Genomic DNA, 22,717 nt, shown 5'->3' with positions numbered 1-22,717 from the left:
GGATCAGTATAGCTCCTCTTCTAATATTTTAATCTTCCTTGTGGTCATCTGGTATTTGTACTTCTATCAGTGCTTTGTAGATGATCTCTCCTACTAACCCAGAAGAATTATAACAATTTTTCTTGCCAACATTTTAACAACAAGATTTCATGTGAAAGGAGGCAAGTAGACTCAGTGCATACATTTAACCCCTTACCGCACATGCCAAATCTGGCTTATCCTTGCCAATTTAGGGGGTACCCTATTTAAAGCTTTATAACTCCAGATGTAAACAGAGACTTTAAAATTGGCTTAAAAGAAGCAAAACGTTTGTCCCATTTACAATACTAACTTAGATTAGTTTATATTTATAATTTTGGAAGAAAGTGCCACAAATGCAATTGTCTAGGCATTGTCTTAATTTGCAACGAAATACTGAGAGATTGCATATATACAGCAGGTTAAACTATACATGTTGTGGATCAAAAACTTCTTGACCACAAGTTCATAAAATCTAAGGGTGGATATGTAGAACTACTAAAGATCTATAAAGCAAGCAGTGTACGCAGCCTCTCCAAATCTATCCAAAATGTCTAAATTATGCATTGCTGTAAATGACAACATATTCACGTATTTCACTAAACATCAACTGTTTTGAATCAAGAAATTCACTGTTGCATCATTTCCAAGTGAGAATTACAATCTTTCAATCAGTACAGTGGTCTAAAATATCTAGGGGTCCAGAAACATATCCAAAAAATCTCCAAAAATGAATAAAATGCTTTTTATCCATTATAAAGCATATAAATGAGCCCCTTATGAAGGTTTAAGATAAAACATGGACAGTAAATCAATGATACAGTTCTATTCGCTTCTGTCTTCTTACTCCAGAAAACGATGTCAGCTAGGTCTATCAGCAAACATATGGCTTAGCTATGCTCAGAAGTCCTCAATAGTATAGTATAGAAATTATGAAAAATCGTTGACAACATTTCGTCAGGTACAGTGTCTTTTACTGCTACCACAGAGTGAATAAGTAAGTGAATGTGATGATGAGAAAATTTTCGGTTACGTTGACCTATAAAACGCTATTCCAAAAGGAAAATTAGACAGGTTATACATCGCCAGAAAGCTTATACTCTCACCTACTGAATAAATGAATTGTCAATCAAGCCAGACTGTACTAAAAAGGGCGACAACGCCGTAAACAACACGTGGTATTACGCACAGCTATATTGGAAGGTACCCAGGCGTCACAAATGCGCGTATATTTCACAAACGGATTGTCCAAGACAATATATGACCACTCAGTCTCAAAAGGGACATCTCTACGCATAAAGCCAATGATAAGGTTGTATATTTATTCAATAGTTATTCCCAGATATTGACTGTAGAATGACATGGTATCATTTTTGAAAACTGTGTCTCATTTATTTCGTTATTCAGTGAGCAGCGTTTTCACTGCTGTATTGGCATATCTTAGGGCTATTGTCAGGTTTATCTTGTTGCTATGACGGAATATGATTTTTGAGTGGTGAAAGAATATTTTTATGAATGCCCAGATAGACAATATTGTCCATTATGTCATGGGTGGGGGGTGTAGTTGCAGATGAGACTACAGGGAGGGGGTGCTTGTAAAACGAACGACCAATAGTGGCGCTGCGAAACTCAGCATAGTTGTCGTGTATCATCTACTAATGAAACTGAAACAAAGCGTTTCTGTTTTTAACTCATACTTCGGTTGCAGTAGCACTGAATGTCTGAGTTCAGCAATCTCGGCACGCTGGCGTGCCGACCACTAGGGGCTGTGCGCTAAGAGCTTAACCCTTCCCCCCTTTTTTCTCCCATTTTGGATTTCCCAGTTGTTCTCATCATCAGCACTCATCACTGCAACCTACATTATCAATTCAAGTGGGGCTAGTGGAGATCTGAGCTGGATGAAAGCACTTCATGCACAGCTTACCAGACAGAGCTTGGGTAACTGACTGACCAGCAGGGATCACTAGTGACCGAAACCATCCCATCTGTGAGCGACTCTGGACTAGAGCCAATTGTGTTTCCCTGAAAGGCTGCCAGCCCCAGTCCGAAACACCACCGTTTGGATCCTAAACTACACTGCGGGGCCCATCAATACCCTAGAACAGTGCCTTAACAAGAAAAGCCACCAGCAGCCTGCCGTTTCACCTCATTGACTTGCACTTGTTTGGGATCAAAGTTAGCCCTGCTTGCCATTAGGATGTGGGATGTGGAGAGGATTCTTGAACATTTTTATGGGTGTAGACGCAAGAATTACCACTACTATTACTAAAACATTAAAAGCAGGTAGCATGGAGAAATAAGAACCATATTTGTCATACTGTACAGTAGACATTGTGTACATGGGGACCTCAGTGGTCTGTGAGCTAATTATAATGCTGAGCTGAGCTGTACCGGTAAAATAAAACCTCTTTTAAGATTGACAATTTAATCGCTATTCACGGCAGGGCTGGCATCAATCCCTTCTCAGTGGTTTACAGTGCTGCCATTTTAGAAGCATTTGCTCCCGAAAACTGATGTGTGCTAACTGGAAAAATTATTTAGGAGCACATCTACTAATTGGGATGCATTCGTGTGCTGCTAAATTTTTCAACTTGGGAGCACATGAGCTCCTTAGAAAAAATGTTAGCATGAAGCTCTGCTTCATCAAATCAATTCAGACACTTGGCGGGATAAATGCATGTAATTTGTTTCCCATTAAATTTTTTTGTATCAATTTACTCAAATAAATTCTGCCCATAAATGTTCCCTCAATTCAGTACTCGCTCATTAATTCCTTAATTCAATCTCTTTTCAATATCAATTTTCTCAATTAAATTACACCAATCCACAAAATTATATGATGCCTATATTCAATTTGTATAGATAATACTAAGGGAAAATAATCCATATACAGTATCAATACGAATATTGTAAGTAACCAATGATTGACAATATAATTATTAAACAATATTTTATTTATTTATGGTTTTCCATGTTTCTGTCAGTTTTCACCAAAAAAATGAACTCTTCAAATACAACTATTCAACCTCAAGTCAGTTCTAAATTTCACAAAAACAAATGTTGTTCTCTACATGTTTCCAACCATGGTATCTATTCTTTTGATGGCACACATATAGAGAGAGTCCCTCAATATAAATATCTTGGAATCTGGGTTGTTGAAAAGTTCAATTTTAAATTTCATGTTAACAAACTAGTTACAAAATTGCAGACAAAACTAGGCTTTCTGTACAGAAATGTGCTGTTTTCCTAGGTTCCACAGAAATAATATAGTATAATCAGTATTTTTATTTTTACTGGATTATGGAGATATAATCTACATTCAAACTGTTGCTACTACCCTGAAGCCATTAGATGCTGTTTACCACTCAACGCTAAGATTTATCACCGGTGACAGCTATATTGTCTCTTGTATGCAAAGGTTGTGTGGTCGTCTCTATTAGTAAAAAGAGAGCATCATTTTTTAAAATTTATTTATAAAGCATTATCGAATAAACTATATATAAACTATAGCCACTATATATCTCATCTATTTTAATCCTGTACACTAACAGTCATAGTACGCATTATGAAATAGGCTTACCCTACACGTTCGACTAGTGAGAACCAACCTTGAAAAAATTGCTGTCAGTTATCATGCCCTGTTCATTTGGAATAAAATACACAGCACGTAAAATTTAAAATCATTGCTGCCACTTCACCCGATCAAAACTCCAATCTCTGAGCTTTTTAAGTCTGAGTGTAACTGTTTTTCAGTTCTGTTTAAATTTTTAAGGATTTTTTATTTCTCATTTTTAATTTCTGTTGCACTTACTAACTTGGAAATACAGTATCTGTGGTACAGTGGGGCGGCCGTGTAGTATAATGGGTAAGGAGCTGGTCTTAGCTTTGATTCCCAGGTAGGACACTACCGTTGTACCCTTGAGCAAGGTGCTTCAGTATATATCCAGCTGTATACATGCAATGTAAATTCCATGTAAAAAGTTGTGTAAGTCGCTCTGAATAAGAGTGTGTGCTAAATGCCTGTAATGTAATGTAAAGTATCTAGCAAACTAGTAGGCTAGATGGCCAACAACCTGCGCTGCCATTGTAAATGGTAATAGTAAATGGAGTGCATTTATATAGCGCTTTTATCCAAAGCGCTTTACAATTGATGCCTCTCATTCGCCAGAGCAGTTAGGGGTTAGGTGTCTTGCTCAAGGACACTTCGACACACACAGGGCGGGGATTGAACCGGCAACCCTCCGACTGCCAGGCAACCGCTCTTACCTCCTGAGCTATGTCGCCCATTGTATCATCCACTATAAAGCAGAGGTGAGAGAGAATATTGATTTCAATGTATCTATCTATATTGAAATAAATAAATTGAATTGAAAATACGTGTCATGGTGGTTATTTCTTAGCAGTTGGCAGTTTCGATGGTTGGTTGTTAGTTGGAGAATGTTACCATTAGATATGCTATTGCTGAAAACCGGAATGTCACGCTCTCTTGCTAGCTAGCTATCCATCATAGCTAGCTTCTTAACGTCTGGGTACCTATATCAAAGATCTGGGTAATCTGAGCCAAAATAATAGGCTATTACCTTACCGTGCAGAAAGGGGGTCCACTCAACACCAGCATGAATCTGGTGAGAGGGGCTTCTTTATCTGCAAGATTCTGTATCTGTTTGGAGACACATTTTTTAAAAATCAATTTCCAATGTTCATTTTTATTAGCTACATTCGTCATTCATTCCATTGCCTTAACTTTCTATGTATAGCCAAGTCTGCTGTACTAAGTGCTGTGCTCTTTTTTGTAGAGAGGTAGGACACAACGATGACATTTTACTCTCATACAATAATGATAAGTGATGTAGAAAACCTGAAAAAATAAAGCAAAAGTGTAACTTTGTGGAAAACTGCAACAATATGAATGGTTAATTAACACTCTTAACCGCTTTGTGCTAGCCCCCCAGTGGCCAGGACGGCAACATTCTAAGATTGCTCACCTCGGAGTGGGAACAACAAACTCTGTTGCAGCTTTATTAGTTTCTAAGTGCCACCATTGTTGCGTGTTGAATAACTATCTTCATTAAATAAATTAAATGATAATGTTAAAAATATGTTTTGTGTTTCTGTGACATATATACAATAAAAGAGAAAATCAGGAAGCGGGCAAATACTTATTTATGGCACTGTATATTGTACCATGTTGGTCTGGCATTCACTCTTATTGTAGAAGCTAGCTAGTTCGTTATTGATAATGTAATGTAACTATTGGGACAAATATGTGTTATAATCTAATCTCATCAAAATTTCAGTGCCAGTGGATAATGTAACAGCATCAAAGATTATGAAATGCATCACAATCACCTTTTTTTTCTTCAAAACCCTAATCCCTCTCTAATTATAGACCTATCGGAGGCTTATTTCAAAATATCTTATGTCCAAATGCATGATGGGATGCTCAATTAGTCAAAATGAGTATAATATCAAAGCATTAGGTCATTAAGAGCTGTCTATTTTGTAATTTAAATACACAAATGGGCTAGTTTCTGTTTGAGCTAATTCAGTATATGGCGAACATTTTTTCATTATAATATCAGCCCATTTGCCACCTGCACCACACACTTTGAGCTCTGCGCTCCTTGCCTCTGGTCACAAAAATACCAACATACTCTAGCCAGGCCCAATGTACCTGCACACTGTGCCACTGACTACACCCAGGCACCCTGCAACATTGACTCTGGGAAATACAGCCCTTATAATGCAGCTCAACAGATGTAATTGTGGGCACTTGATTGACCAGCTGGGGTCAGTGGTGTGCAAGGAGACACTATCACTGTCATCCTGGCCAACTGAAACCACCTTGTCCTTGGGTGAGACCAGAGCCAGCTATAGGTTGACCTGAAGGACTGCTGGCCACAGCTGGCATTGGATTCAGTACCAGACTGTGGGGTACGTCCATGCAATCAAGCAGCGCATTAAAGAGTAATTGCACGCACTGTTTCAGCCTGGCTTTTCCTACTACACAGTTCTAAAAAATGCATCCTGGGGTGGGCAGAGTAGGTGTGTCCATCTCATATTTGCAAATTATTTGTAAAACACAGACTCGTGAGACTTGGATCAAACTGTCAAATAAAACATTGCAGATCAAATATGAACCAACAGTCTGTAATGACCTATTTTCGTTGGTGGAATATCAGAGAGTTTATGAACAGGCTGCCATGTTTCTCCAGTTTGAAAAGCATTGGGCCAAAACCAATCAAGCCAATCAGGAGCCAGCAGTGTTCCATTGTATTAAAAAATAAACAGACAAAATTGTGGGTGGCAACAATCCAGAGAATGGCAAAATAAGAATATCTCTTATTTGATCTGCCACACAAAATGGTTTACTTTTGTTGTTATTCCTATTTTATAAATCTGAAGCCTTGGAGCTGTGGAATTTAGGAATACTATATCTCTTTGGCTCCAAGGTTTTCCTCTTTGAAGGGGCATTGATGGTTCTCTGTATCTAGGGCAATGGTGTCAACAGTCACTGATCTGATTTGCATTAATCTGTTTTCATTTAACTTTTTTACCAAGGACTTAATGTAGTTACTGTCCTGTCTGTACTATTGGGATTTTTTAAATTTATTTTTTATGGTCAAATTTATGGAATCAATAATCTTTCTTAATAGGCCTACATCTGATGGATTACATTTAAATAGTAATCTTCATGATGTTAAAGCATTTCACCCAGCCACCACTAAGTGTGTAGTAACCATCGCAGCTGCCATTTTGTGATGGACCACTCACCATACCTCAACCACTGAATTATTAAATTAAACATATTAGCTATTGAAACATATGAAAGAAGAATTTTGTTATAAATATTATGCCAGCCTCACGTAATATAAAAGTTTCTCCCTTGATAATGAGATAAATAAATTGCTCTAAATATTGGGCCTAATATTAATAACAACTAATAATAACAGGCAACTTAATCTTCCATTTGGCAAGACTCTCCAACCCCTAACTATTCACCTGCACAGTACAGATTCCTCACTTTGTGGAATAGAAGAATGGTTTTGGAAATTTTTCATACAAGGGCTTTCTCTTTTTTTTCTGCAGAAACCTGAAACTACACAGCCCATCAAAGACACACACACACCCACACAGAAAAAAGTACTCATAACCTCCTTTATCAACTGTTTGCATCTCGAACTACTGTGTGAGCTATAGAATCTGATTAAAAGGACATTTATCAGAAGTACAGGCAAAGGGTTTGTAGACTCTGTTTTCCTACAAAAACCAAACTGCCTTAATGTTGCTCCTTTTCAGGCAGCCAGGAGTCAGAGGAGGGTACACTGCCTCTGATGTCAATAAGGAGGGAAAAACAAGATCCGCCTCTAATGATGTCACAGAGACCAGTTCAATTGGGATGTGGGGGGACTTTATTTAAGGGACTTGCTCTCTTTTGGAGATCCAGTAAGGACTGGTGAAATGCTCTGAGAAGATTCTCCCAAAGCAAGGATTTACTGATCAATTATTTGAAGAAACAGGATCTAGTGGATTAAACCCTGAAGGAAACTATACAATATACATCACTTGTAAGCTGTTTTGGAGATGGGGGGGAAGTCACAGTTTTTTCTCTCTCAGTTGTTAGTAATAAGAAAAATGGCTCTTATTGCTTCAAATTGTTAAAGCGGTCAAAAACATACTATACTCCAACTTAGCGGGCATGACTGAAAAATCTTCACTTTGGTCATCTTAACTGGACGTGACACTTTCAGACTGGATTAACAAACTGAATCATTATTTTTTACTGGTATTTCTGGTGCTTGTCCTGAATTACTCATAGTCCTTAAACTGTTTCTGCTTTGCCTACTTTAGTGTGTAGTTTTCTTCTGTTAAACACAGAAGAAAACTGTCTTGTCTTCATCAGTCACAAATAAGTATGCATATCATTTATAAAATAGAGGACATGTTCATGTGTCATTCCATTATTTTATATCTGCTGTAAGGATGACATTGAAAATATGATAGTTAATTTGTTTCTGAAAATCGTTTTCTTTGTTTTCTTTCCAGATTAATCACCCTACCTTCATTGCATAGATTTCTGTGGAGGTTTGCACTTTCAGGATGTCAGTTACATTTGATTGTCTACATTTGCTTGGTAAGAACCTGTTCATTTGGCAAATCTTGGTCTTGGAAAAAATTTTAAAAGTTTGCAACTTAATTTAAAATACATTGAACCATCTTATGTTTTAGTTTTGCCATTAAAAGAAAACTGGTTTTACTTAAACCATGTATCATCTCCACAGGACTTATCTTTCTGATGTGCAGTACATTAAGAGCTGAACCAAATGGTGAGTACTCTTTTAGTTTATCTATACTGCATTTTTTGTTGTTGTTTTAATTTGTAAAAATGTAAATATATTTTAAATCTGTAAATTAAAGGAGTGTAACAAAGCATAACCTACACATAAAATAATAAAGCAAGCAAGAAAGAAAATGCATCTGCAAAATGAGATGTAGGTCTATTTTGAGAAGAGAAGAGTTTTATTCTCATACAGGTGAAATTCTGAAACAATATTTATTTCAATAATCAACAGAATCATTTTTGACCACCTTTGTTTTTACAGTATGCTACTGTTTCTGTACCTACTGCTATCATTAGAAACCTCATACCAGACAAAATGAATATCACAATTAATACTTACCGCCTAGGTCTGCATTTTTTTTCAGTTCCGACCCCCATCACCTGTAGGACGCGTGGTGTCGACCTCGCGGAAGCACGTGCAGTGGTTGTGTGCCCACCCGACTGTGCACTCCAGCAGCTCTCGGTGTACGGCTCCGAAGTGTACGCCTCAGTGTCGAGCGTCTGCGGAGCAGCAATACATCGGTAAAGTGAATGTTTTATCAAAAAATCATTACTGGTAAAATAAGACAATTTTCAAGCCAACTGTACAAAAAATAATCTAATAAGCAAAGCTACTGAAATAGATGTATATTTTTCGATGTTTAAAATTTTGTTATATCGATTTGTGAAACTTGCTCGTTTCAGCTATTCATATTTAAACGGTAGCATATTATTAATAGCAAACACAGGTTTAAAAAAGACATGAAATATTTAATGCCTTCTAAACGTCAAACACACAAATTTAGGACTTAGTTTTGATGTTACATTGTTTTCTTGAATATTTTGTATCTTAAGGTAAGTAGAGCTACCATCCAGTCTATGATTACTATATAGCAACATGTAATTTATTAAATAAAAATATATTTGCTGAAATAATAGTTATTTATATTATTTTAATTATTAATATTCTTGATTTATACATATTGAAAAAATTGACATTTTTTTCTGCAAAATAAGTTATAGGGTCAAGGTAATAAGGTTTAGTAAAATAAATAAATAAATAAATGACTGGGATTTAATCAGCACTTCTTAACTCTCATTTGTAAAGGAGAGTTTTTTTCAAGGCAAACAATGTTTGGTGGGTTCATCTGTGATCGCTGAACTTGCCAAACTGTTTATGAAGAAAACACAAATAATAATATATTGATTGAAACCCAGTCGACAAATATTAATATTAGTAAATATATGTATTCGTATAATTTACAGAGACCAATACAACTTAAATATTCTTTATGTTGCAAATGTGTTAGGTAATAAATACTAAAGTGATGTCATTGTATTAAACTTTTACATTTAAAAATGAATGCATTATTTCACATTTATCTTTATAGCAATATCAACTTATCTTTTTGCTTGTACTGTATATTTTACAAAAGGACACAACATTACACTAATACTGACACAGCTGTGGTAGTTTTGCCATTTCACTGAGGGGTGATCAGTAGAAAGTGATGAAAAAAGGACATCCGTAACTACAGTAGGGGAAACTGCGCGGCTGCACAGCTCGGTATAATTGCACATGCTTTCCACGCCCATTCTATGGTTAATGTGATATCTAAACCTGGAAACATCATAGTCTGAGTTCATATAATGAAATGCATAACTGCTGGGCCAAGTTACATTCATAACTGAAGAAGCAATGGACCACATTTACTTGGTGATCTTTATGTGGAGAAAATATTGTTACTTTTAATTTGGCCTTATTATGTATTGAGTTTGTCTTAATTGTATGTATATTCTACGGTATAATTAATTATCCATAGATATTAGCAACTAGCTTTTCTCTCTCCACGGGTGGGGTTGAGGTGTGTCGCCTATGTTGCAGATATTCATTTTTGCACTTATTTTTGGTAGCCCACTAAACCAGTGTTAACGGATTATTGGTTAAATTGCAAATCTCCATAAGCATTGTAGTCTCCATACCAAATCCTCCGGAAGGGCTATATAGGCTAGTCCCATATCAGGTGTAGCCGAGCTTGCTTAAATGGCTGGCAGCTAGCAGGGAGACTGCAGATGACGCTGAAGAGTTAATTACAACATTGGTCCACATATAGGAAAATCAGGTAGCCAACTAAATCTGCTTTTGTTTACTTACCAGCTACATTTCCTTATAAGACAAGCTTGTCAGTATGGATTACTAACAAAAATCGACGGAGTCCGCAGAACTTTCTCGGGCATTCTGTATTAGTTAGCAGAAAGCTACAACTGTGCATCATTCAGCAATTTTAAAACGAGTGATTAGGCCAGCATTAAAGATGTGCACGGCGCATTCCGAATGTTGCGGGTGGGCGGACGGGGTTTAGCCTACTCTCGATTTGATGCCTGATTTAAAGATTTCTTGACTTTTGTGATTTTCGCCGTCGATTTTGGGCCTTTTATCCTCGATTTTAGTGATTTATTCCGCCCTCGTCGCCAACGTGACATCAAACCCAGTTATATTCCCTCATAGGTGATAGGTCTATGGTGATTCAGATTCATTTCTTCCATTCTCTGCAAGTCTCTGTAAATTCCTTCCATCGTTGGTTCACTGTTTATAGAGACTGAAATGAAATTCAAAATGTGTACCATCAACAATAATCAGGGTTCTTGGACAGACTCAGTTCAAAGATTTTTTTTCACCTTTCTAATTTTTTGTACTAACTGAGGAAGATAGACTATCAATAAAGCAATATGAAATGACTCCATTATCCTGAACAGTTATTGAATAGAATGTGGATTGTGATCCATGGCATGTTGCCTACAAGCTGCTTTGAGTTACTTGAAGTATATTTTCTTTTGACCGTAAACCCTGAAATTCCTTTACCTGCTCACCACTGTTATTTGAATCTTCTGTATGTATGTAAAACATACTTTATCACATAGAAAGACTATCGAAAGCATACGCTAAAACTGAAATAATATTTTAAAACTCCAGAAAGTGAACTAACCCTTTAATGGAAGTAAGAGATGTCATTGTTAATGCTGGAAATTTTGGGTGCAGTTTAGTGGGTGCATTGGTGGAATTTCTTAACGTCATGATCATTCACCACTTCAGACTTACAGTTCCTTGTTCCGATCACAAATTAATTATTCTTTGACTTTTCATGGTCATAAAGAAAAACATCATTAACTTTGAATTGAATGCAACCTTTCTTTCCTCTGGCTGGTGTCCTTTTTGTACATCCTTTTGATTGGGCGGCTTGGTTAATGCTTCAGTATGTCTCTGCACCTCTGTTAACCATTTCCACTCACAACGATTTACTCTAATCACACTGAAACAGTGAATAAGGAACCATATTGGTGTGTTTACGAACAGACCTAAACTCAAGTGAAGTGTGGCAGAAATCATCATCATCATAGCATTTAAATGAAAGTGTTCAACGTGATTGGGAACACCTACCTCGGTGGCTGGTAAAGCTGCCTAAAGTACCAGCAACAAGTGAGAAGAAATACTATAAGCCTCAATGCTTTTGAAAACAAAAAGATTCCAAAAGTAGTGTGTGTGTGTGTGTATGTGTGTGTGCCCTATCATTTTTTGCATGCTTAATCAACATCATATTTATGTTGATTTGGAAATTGTAGATTTGAAAACGGATTGATTAAAGTTTTTTGTAGCATGAATTAACCATTTTGGATAAAACTGGCATCATACTATATAGGTTAGCATAACATTAGGGAGTTCAACATTTTAGCCAAGAATCATTGGAAAATATACTAAAAGTAGTTTCTAGTACTGTTTTCAACTTTATCATGCAATGTTTGTCCTAGTCAGACATATACACTATATGGGCAGAAGTATCTGGACACCCCTTGGTCTGGGGCTGTTTTTCTTGGTTTAGGCAAGGCGTCTTCGTTCAAGTGAAGGTAAGTCTTAATGCTACAGCATACAATCACATTCTAGACAATTCTGTGGTTCCTCAACAGTTTGAGCAAGGCCCTTTCCTGTTTCAGCATGACAATGCCCTCAGGCACATCGATGTCCATATATAAATAGTTTTGTTGAGAATGGTGAATGGTTGACGTATTTAGAAGTATAAATTTAAAATATTATTATAAAATATTATATTCATATTTATATCAATTTCTATCATATTCATTCATTGATTCCTGATAATTTTCATAAAATTACTCTACTATCCAGCACCCTTGGGGAATAATAATAATAATAATAATAATAATAATAATAAACCTTTAAGCCAATATTTCATTGCTCTAGGGCCCCGCCTGCTGGCCAAACAACTTTACAGCACCTGCTAGAATTGTCTTCACAAATCTACAAGAAAAGATACAACAATATACATTTGGTGTCGGGCTAGTGGTTTTTTGTTTAGTCCCGATCATTGCGGGATGGTTGAACAGGAACTCCAGGAAGTAGAACATTCAGGAAAGTATAATGCTGGGTAGTAGATGTTCTACAATTTTGAATCTGTATGTTGGAAAGAACCTCCCCTCACCGCCCCCCCCCAAAAGGCCCTAATTATGCACATACTAATACATAATTTTTTTTCATCTGCCCCGGCTTCTGGAACTCTCATCATAAATTTCTCTTGCTCCTTCCCTATCTCCCTCCTTTGCTCCCTCCTTCCCTCTCTGTCTTCCAGAGGTGTAATCACTGAATCGGGAGGGTCGCTGAAGGTCCACAGACTGCCTGGTCGGGAAAAATACCTCAGCTCACTTTCTCATGGGGTCAAATCTCAGACTCTGTCCAGGTGGACGGCATCATTTACTGTGTCCAGTAGGTGGAGACATGTACCGTCACTTTATTTACTGTGGGTTTTTAGTTAAGGAAACTTGTCGTGTTCTATACTGCATTTTCATCAGTTGAGTGAGCCTCTCTGATTCTCTCATGAGTAAATGAAGTAGAGCTGCTGATACTTTTTCTGATCTGTCTTTTCTGAATATCAGAAATTCTGAGATTGCTTTATATTTTCCTTTCCACTTCAAGTGGATAAGCAATGGTAATCCCTTTGAAAGCATATTACAAGCATGGCTGTGTAAAAAGTACAAAAAACTTTTGTAAATATTAATTAATTAATTAATTAATTATAATTAATTAATTACAGGATATGCATTAAAAATGAATATAATATTTAGAATGTCACTGTTATTCAAATCCGCGAAATGGAACACTGCTCTCAAAAACTTTATTGCAGTGTTTTCAAGTACAGAAAAGAATTCCATAATTGAATGCGCCGGGCAGCATTATATTAAAGGGTGGGTAGCTGAAAATGTATAACTCATAGTAAGTGGGGTTTGAGGTCAGAAACCATTATTTTATGTCATTTCTGTCCTTGTGTTTTTTTGTCTGCCAGGATTGATCAGCCAGCCCATGGAGGTGTTGGGTGAATCCAGTATCACTGCGTTTCCCAGACCTGGTCCAGGTGCAGTGCAGCCAAGGACTTGTCTGTACTAGTACAGACAAGAGCTGAGCCAAAGGCTCTTGTACTCTATAGCACAGGCTAGACAGGAGCTTGAACCACAGCCTCTCTGTACTCTACAAGGCAGGCAAGACAAGAGCTGAACTGTAGTCTCATTGTACTTTACAGCATTGGTTAGAAAAGAGCTGAATCACCGTCTCATTGTACTTTACAGCATTGGATAGAAAAGAGCTGGACCGCAGTCTCATTGTAATTTACAGCATTGGTTAGAAAAGAGCTGGACCGCAGTCTCATTGTACTTTACAGCATTGGTTAGAAAAGAGCTGGACCGCAGTCTCATTGTACTTTACAGCATTGGTTAGAAAAGAGCTGGACCGCAGTCACATTGTACTTGTCCAGTGCAGGGTGGGCGGAGTGACAGGAGTTTAGTTTAAACAACCTGTTGGGGAGCTTTATTAGAGGCAACCTAGGTACAGTATATTTTCCCCACAAAGGAACAGTTCACATTTTAGTCTAAATGAAGGTAAAAGCCGAAAAACAAAACAACTTTTGACTTAAGCTGATGCCCCGCTGATTCACTAGGCAATAAGTTGCAGGTCCGGAACAGTCTCAAGCCGCCATTCCAAGTGAGACTGAGCCAGAATTTGGGAAAAGACAATAAAGACAATCATTGGTACTGTTATCTTGCTGCCGTGGGTTGTCTCCCGACTGCAGGCGAGCTGCCTTTTTAAGGCAGCTGGTGTCTTGCACAACTCGCCACAGGTGTGGGTCGTTTCACTCTCGTGCGGTGGGGTGCATGTTCACACTGTTGTGTTGAGATGTGTTCGGGCAATGTGCTGTAGCGCCAGCCGGGGACGCTGTTTGCTGATGTGACGAGGCGAGTGGGTGAGGTGAAGGAAAGTTGAGCCTCGGCCAGCGTCACACACTCTACAGTATTTAAGTTGGACCAGGACTATGGAGGCTTGGAACTGGAAGCTGCTTAAATTTCACTTGTAAGAGAAGTCTTCTTCACTGCGGTGTTGGTCTGTAGCTATCCAACAGCACAGGTGATTACAACCCTGTGCTTGTAACACCAGCCCTGCCAGGAGGAACTCCTAAACTCCACCATAGTCTTGACTGCTGACCTATCCTGGAGGTTATAATAATAATTTTTTTTACATGGAGAGCACTTGGTGGGACCTGTTAGCCTTTTGCTTTAGGAATTGGCTACTTTTTGAATGCAGTATGTATAGTATGACTCTGTATGACTGATTACTGAATCATGACTTTTTTGGTTCCTCACAGTGAAGAAACCACTGAAGAAGAACCCAAAGAAGGCAGCTCAGAATGGAAACAAAGGTCAGGTAATTTAGGGAGAACGGGTAGGGGTAGGGGCCAGTACCCAGAGTGGACATGTGGCTTTTTAGTCCCCATAAGGTGTAGAGTTACCCATTGTTTCCTTTTTCTTCAGAATTGAAGAAATCACATTATTGACTGTGGCTGGTAGTCCTGCTGGGTGACGTACAATTTCTGATATGATCGCCTGGGAAAAGGGGATCAATCATTGCTCACCAGTGACCTCCGCTGTTCAATCGGGTACCCAGGGACTGCTTGCCAAAGCTGCACATGAAGCGTCTTCTTTTCCTGTATGTGAGCTTGGCTGTGGGCTGCAGTCTGAAAAGAAGCAACACCATGTGTATCGTAAGGAGAACCATGGATGTCCTTGTTCTTCTGAATCAGCAGGAAGGATCACAGCATGAGAACAGCAATGAATGCAGAATTGGACATCCCAAATTAGGGAGAGAATTTGGAATGCCAAATAATATATTTAAATATGGGGGACTATGCATAAATGGGATGGGAAACACTCTTCAGGAGGCAGGTGTATATGTGTCAGTGACTACTGCCCATAGAAGTTTACCCACAGAAATACAGAGGCTAAACTGCAAGATGCAAAACCACTAGTTAGCCTCAAACACAGGATGTCCAGGTTACAGTTTGCTAAGAAGTACCTAAAAGAGCCTACAGAGTTCTGGTGGATAGATGAGATCAAGATTCACTTGCATCGGAGAGATGGCAAGAGTGAAGTGTGGAGGCCGAAAGGAACTTCCCAAGATCCAAAGCACTCCCCCATATCTGTGAAACATGGTGGTGTTATAGTTTGGGCATGTATGGCACAGCCAAGGTACTTACTTGTTTTCATTGATGATGGATCTGTTGACAGCAGGAGAAGAATGAATTCTTAAGTGCGCTGAAACATCTTATCTTCTCAAGTTCAAGCAAATGCCTTCAATCTCATTGGCCGGCTCTTCATCCTACAGCAAGACTGTGATCCCATACATACTGCTAAAGCAACAACAGAGATTGCCAGAACTGGAAAATTCTTGACTGACCAAGGCATCCACCTTATCTGAATCCATTTGAACATTTGTTTCATATCCTGAGGAGAGAACTTCAGGCAACTAGCTCACAAAACAAGCAGGAGCTGAGGACGGCTGACACTACAGGCCTGAGAGAGCATCACCAGAAAAGATACTCAGCACCTGGTGATGTCTATGGGTCACAGACTTCCAACAGTCATTGCATAGCAAAGGATATGTGACAAAGTACTAAACATGACTACGTTCATTTACATAACATAACATTACAGAATCCATGTCATACACACTTACATATAATGAGGACCAAAAGTCCGAGGACACTACCAAGTCCTGGTTTTTAAAAATAGTTTATCAAGGAATAATGCAACTATGATATTCCAATTACACTTCCAAGAAAATGTTATTCAGAACAAGGAGAGGTTATTAGGATTGCATTTCCACCACAGTCACTGGACCTGAACCCAATCAAGCATCTGTGGGAGAAGTTGAAGACCGACCGAAAAGGCCAAACATGAAGTAGCATCAAAAGATCACCGAAGATCTGTGGGAAGTGTTGAGAAGGTGCTGTGATGAAATGGAAGATGAGGTGTTGCATAAGCTGTTGAAATCAATGCCCAGCAAAGTGAAGATAGCAATGAAGGCAAAAGGCAGACACACCAAGGACTAACAATTTTTGATTTTCAATTCACTACATGGCCAGAAGTATGTGGGCATCTGACATTCAACATCTCATCCAATGGGCATTTATATGAAGTTGGTCCACCCTTTCCTGCTGTAACAAACTCTCTCCTGGGAAGGCTTCCATTCAACCAGAAGAGCATTAGTGAGGTTGGCCACCAATTGGGCGATTAGACCTGGCTTGCAGTTGGCTTTCCAATTGATCCCAAAGGTGTTGGATGGGGTTGAGGTCAGGGCTCAATGCAGTTTAGTCAATTTCTTCCACACTGTTCTTGACAGAACCATTTCTATATGGACCTCACAGTGTTCCTGGGGGCATTGTTATACTGAAACAGGAAAGGGCATTGCCCAAACTATTGGGGGACCACAGAATGGGATTGAATGCTATCGTATAGAATGGGATTGAATGCTATAGCATTAAGATTTGCCTTCACTGGAACAAAGGGGCATAGCCCAAACCATGAAATACAGCTCCAGACCAAGGGTGTCCAGATACTTTTGGTCATATAGTGTGTACCTACACACCTTTTTTTGACTCATTAAAAAATAATGTTTTCTTGAATAAGAAATATAAACAGAGTATCATATTTGTATTAGCCCTTGATATATGTATAATTGTGTGTGTATTCATCTGTGCATGATTTTGAGAAATAAAGGAACATGTTGCATGTATTCTGTTCGCCTGTGTCACAGGTTATGTCAAATAAGGCATGCCAAATAACTGTCCCTGCTAGTGTGTGGTTTTTGGATTATGCTCTAACTTCTACAGAACTCTAATAATGACACTCACTTACCTAATGTCCCAAAGATGAGGGATGGATGTACATAGGACATGTGCTGGAAATGGGATTTACACCAGGGTGAATAATGAGCAGAAAGCCCTGATTTGTGTGATTTAGTGGAGCTGTTTGTATGCCTAATGCATGCTGTGGCTCTGTGAGCAGACTGCAAAGTGGACATCGCCTTGCTGCTGGACAGCAGCTACAACATTGGGCAGCGGCGCTTCAACCTGCAGAAGAGCTTTGTTAGCAAGCTGGTGCTGATGCTTCGGACTGGACCAGAGGGACCGCATCTTGGGGTAGTGCATGTCAGGTGGGTCTGAGCTGTGGGCTCATATTCCTATTGTTAACAGCTGACAGATACTGACAGAAATTGAAACATAGATGTCATACATTTTGTGGTTGACTGGAATATGTCTCAGTTATAAATATTGGAGATGTTTGACAGCAACTCTGACACACACTGTGGACACCTCAAAATCCGGTTAGTTCTGGAAGAACCTCTATGTTGATATGAAAACTCTAGATGATTCCACAGCCTTCACTCATTAAAAATGAAATAAAACCACAATTAGTGAGACCTCCCATATAGAGTATAGAGTCATAGATGCAGTTGTACTAATAGTGTTTTTCTAAGTTTAGGTTCCTGTAGGCTGCACTGAGCATGTCCATTTTCAGAGTGCACAATTACTGAGCCACTTTTTTAGTGTGCCACTGACCATGGAATTAGTCTCATTTTGAGGGAGCTGAGCTTGTTTGTATCTGCTAGCTAACTGATCCCACGATTCCCCTGTGCTTGTCTCTTGGCAGTGAAATGCCCCAGACGGAGTTCTACCTGAAAAACTTCACTCAACCCAAAGACGTGATTTCTGCTATCAAGGAGATGGGGTTCAGAGGGGGCAACACCAACACAGGTCACTCATCCGTGACCCAGCTGCCTTAACATAAGGCTGAAAATGCATGGAAGTGTTTTGCTGGACCTCCCTTAAATCAGATGGTCCTATCACAACGAGGTCCTACGCTTGATATTGGGGCCCATTCAGGTTTAAACCAGAAAGGTCTTAAACTATAACAAGCTTCTAGTTTACTCAGTATAGTGTAAAGAATCCCAGTGAATACCTTATCCTCCAGAACCACGTTTCAGCGATTATACCAACGTGCAATTTGTGTAAGCAACTCATCAAATGAACACACCAACCTATGTCGTGTGCATATTGCTGAGTGGCATGTGGTGTTTGATGTGTATATCACACTGACTGGTTCACTGGAGCTTTGCGACAGTTTGCGCAGGTGCTTAGATAAATGACACAGATGCAGTTCCACTTTGGATTTATCAGTGCACTGATATTCTATCCCCTCAGGTAAGGCCCTGCTCCACACAGTGGAGAGCTTCTTCAGCCCAGAGAATGGTATGAGGCGGGGACTGCCTCGCGTGGTGGTTATTTTTGTGGATGGGTGGCCCTCTGACAACCTGGAGAAAGCGGCGATGCGGGCGCGAGAGTCCGGCATAAACGTCTTCATGGTGACTGTGGCCAAGGCGGCGCTTGACGAGCTTGGAATGGTGCAGGACCGCAACTTTGTAGAGAAGGTGAACACAGGTTTACTGGAGGAGGCATATGAAATACTTAAAATGGCCCAGATCTGGGTCAAATAATAGTAAAAACTTTAACCCTTTAGACTCCAGTAAAATTTATGAAACATCTATTTTCACTAATGAGAAATATAATCCCCTCAAATGACTCTTTTGGTTGGTAGCACATTTTGTTGAAAATTCTCAGGCGCCTGTAGGATTGTTTTTAAATTTTACAACTATCTAAAGCCAGGCTGCCCAACCCTGTTCTGAGAGATCTCCAACCCAAACAAAGCATACCTCAATTCAACTCAATTCAGTTAGAGATCTCATTCAGCTGCTAATTAGTAGAATCAGGTGTGCCCAATTAGGGTTGAAATGAAAACCTATGGTATGGTAGACCTCCAGGAACAGGGTTGGGCAGCCTTGATCTAAAGAGTTTTTATTTCAGATACATATTTGGCCCAGACCTGAGATGGCCAGAAAGTTTAGTGTGACAAGATAATCAGATTTAGAATGCATTCATATGCATCACTTTTTCTGTTGTAACTCGCTTTAATACAAATAACATGTGCATTTTAACAATGACAGAATAAGCACACCAAGACTTTCGCATGATCACTAATAACATCTATCAGATTTCATCATGCATTGCTTTCTGTGTGACAAGGAAGAAGCCAGACAACAATCTCTGAGATTTCCAGATTCCAAGTGTGTGTGCTGTAATTTTTACATCATCACTGTGTGTGGGGAACCCAGGCGGTGTGCCGGGACAACGGCTTCTTCTCCTTCACCATGCCCAGCTGGTTCAGTACCAACAAGTATGTGAAGCCTCTGACTCAGAAGATTTGCTCGGTGGATCAAATGCTGTGCAGCAAGACCTGCTACAACTCGGTCAACCTGGGCTTCCTCATTGATGGTTCCAGCAGCGTGGGTGATGGAAACTTCCGGTTGGTGCTGGAGTTCATGGTTGGCATCACCGAGGCCTTTGAGATCTCAGACTTGGGGGCCCGTGTGGGTGCAGTACAGTTCACCTATGACCAGAAGCTGGAGATGGACTTCAACGACTACACAGACAAAGAGCCCGCCCTGGAGGCCCTGCGGAGCATCCGCTACATGAGTGGTGGCACGGCAACTGGCGACGCCATCTCGTACACCCTCGCCAACCTCTTCCAGCCACACGAGGCTAGCTCAAGCAGGGACTTCCTCATCATCATCACGGATGGGCAGTCTTATGATGACGTCGGGGGCCCAGCACAGACTGTCAAGTCAGAAGGTAAGTGGTCACCAAGCAAAGCACAAATGATACTCGCATGCACAAGCTGCTGGGAGTCATTTACAGATTTTTTTCCTGCATAGTCCAGTCTGAATTTTCTGCATTCAGCACGTGATAGCGAGGACTGAATGTGCAGTGAAGGGTGGACAAATGTTAACAGGTGGCATGGTAGAGTGTACCTTGAGAATATGCAACAAAAATCTATATTACGAATTGTTGCTTCTTCATATATGGGGTAAATCTTGAAATGGGCCAAAATAGGATCAATTAGCGTAACGCAAAGGTATGTACTTAGAGGGGAATTTCATTAGAGGGTATTAAGGCTTAACACAGATGACAATGAGAAAAAACATACAAAGGCACTGTAACCAATGGCTTGGTATAAAAAGGGTGCAGTTTCACATTAAGGTTGAAATTCTCTAGCTTTTATGCACAGCCTCATGTCGCCCTGAACTAACAGAAGCCCCTCCATCCTCTTACTCCCCCCCCCCCCTCCCTCCAGGGATCACCGTGTACTCAGTGGGTGTGGCCTGGGCCCCACAGGATGACCTGCGAGCCATGGCGTCAGAGCCAAAAGAGAGCCACACCTTCTTCACCAGAGATTTTTCTGGCCTGGAGCAGTTCCAGCAGACCATTGTCAAGGGCATCTGCCGGGACTTCAATGAAGCCCAGTAGGGGTGCTGTGCTGTTTAGGGCAGGGCAGGACAGGGGGAAACCACCAGTGGAAGAACCAAAGGGGTGTTAAACCATTTTAATTCCCACTGAATGAACCCTTTGGGAATTACAACAAAACCTAAAGGGTTTTTTTTTGTGTAACAAAACATATAATTTTCAAATTATCATTTGACATATTGAATCTTGACATTTATTTCAGGCTAGCTGGAAAAGGTCAGCAATTACAGTTTATGATAATGAAATATAGGACCCATGTTTTACTGCACAATATAGACACAGGGTAAACATTCCTCTATGAACACAAAATCTTGTATAATGCCAAGTTTCACAAAAAATGTCCCCAGCAGTTGTTCCTAGTTTTTTCAGTGATGTTCTTTCATAAATATATGCAACCAGGATGAACCAAAACACAAGTCTGATGCTAAAAGTTTTGCCAAAGTATTACAGGCCTCCCAGCTGTTGGCGCTGTGGTTGGCATGGGAGAGTTTGGCTTGAGCACATGTTTCTGCCGAAGCGCAACGTTTCATCCAAACAGCCAGAGCAGTCAACATGGCACAAACCATACATCATTATAAACAGCACTACACAACTCATCTCTTCCTGTTCTTAACTATTGCCATGTTGATGGGGTATACAGTGTATCATGTAATTATTGCTTTAGGACCAGAGGGAGCTAAAGGAGTTTTACAGCAGCTAAACAGCATAAAACTCTGGATCCCTCCTGATTTAACTGGAACCTTGTACATCTTTAGATATGGAAAGCTGGAATAGCTCATGCAAGGCTTATATATATGAAGGATGGCATATTTTCCACAGGAGACAACTGTACCCAAATAGATGCCACTTTAGCATGCTCACTGCTTCTGCAGAAACTAAGATATAACGGGGATGTTGGAGGGATTCTGCATTTCCTTACTTTGTAACTTATTACTTTTCTCTGCAATAAAGAACATTGTATTTTTACTACCAGAATAGTTTTGTCTCTGTTTGGACTTGATTATTATTCAGGGGACAGATCTGCCGCAATCTCAAACTAATCCACGTGGCAATCCAATCACAGCACCACAATGATAACTACACATGGTGCTATGCAGAAAAGTGATGCATTCACTTAAAAGTATTTGCATTCCAAAATGCAAGTTTTACTTATGTGCAGTAGAATTTTATGTAGGCAATGGCAGCACATGCTGAGGCAACTAAATGACAGTTTATAGTGAATCAAACATCATGTAGCGATAAAGAGGTAACACTTTTTGCTGACTGGGGAAAGGTAGCTCAGTTTCACCATGAGTGAAACTGAGAAAAAATGGATTTGCACAAGGTTGAACAACCTTCATGGTCAAGTAATACTGGACACATAACTGATGGTGCCAGAATTTAGCCAACAGTGACTTCCAACATCCGTACAGGTATCTTGAAGATGACCAATTAAATCAGAATGTTCAAGAAATGTTGTTCATATAATGCTCCAAAGCTCAGCCTACGCCAGCGGGATGAAGCCAATCATGATCTGCTGCTTCAGGCCCCCAGTGACATACCCCATGTTCAAACGCACGACATCTCCAATATGGAGAGTGCAAAGACTGACAGATTTGTAAATTATACAGAAGCAGGCCAGGGTACT

The 22,717-nt window shown here is 39.6% G+C and overlaps 1 protein-coding gene across 1 annotated transcript; it reads left to right on the top strand.

Moving 5' to 3' along the window:
• The first annotated feature begins 7,438 nt into the window (after positions 1-7,438).
• Positions 7,439-22,059, top strand: coch (coagulation factor C homolog, cochlin (Limulus polyphemus)). The gene is made up of 12 exons (XM_064336238.1): positions 7,439-7,586; positions 8,065-8,152; positions 8,301-8,345; positions 8,725-8,881; positions 12,979-13,112; positions 13,690-13,758; positions 15,040-15,093; positions 17,738-17,885; positions 18,383-18,486; positions 18,934-19,160; positions 19,902-20,418; positions 20,921-22,059. Exons 2-12 carry the CDS (start codon positions 8,119-8,121, stop codon positions 21,091-21,093), a joined length of 1,662 nt encoding a protein of 553 aa, XP_064192308.1. The 5' UTR covers positions 7,439-7,586; positions 8,065-8,118; the 3' UTR covers positions 21,094-22,059.
• Positions 22,060-22,717: the final 658 nt, after the last annotated feature.

The sequence above is a fragment of the Anguilla rostrata genome, chromosome 1 (genome assembly GCF_018555375.3).
Source record: "Anguilla rostrata isolate EN2019 chromosome 1, ASM1855537v3, whole genome shotgun sequence".
Classification (NCBI taxonomy): domain Eukaryota; kingdom Metazoa; phylum Chordata; class Actinopteri; order Anguilliformes; family Anguillidae; genus Anguilla; species Anguilla rostrata.
Note: the sequence above shows the minus strand (reverse complement) of the source record. Positions and strands in the feature narration are given on the sequence as shown.

Bases quoted from the DNA above. Each gene is read 5' to 3' on its own strand.
- coch (XM_064336238.1), top strand. From the start codon at position 8,119: ATGTCAGTTACATTTGATTGTCTACATTTGCTTG. The intron at 8,153-8,300 runs GTAAGAACCTGT...TCATCTCCACAG, and splicing joins TGATTGTCTACATTTGCTTG to GACTTATCTTTCTGATGTGC. The intron at 19,161-19,901 runs GTGAACACAGGT...TGGGGAACCCAG, and splicing joins ACCGCAACTTTGTAGAGAAG to GCGGTGTGCCGGGACAACGG.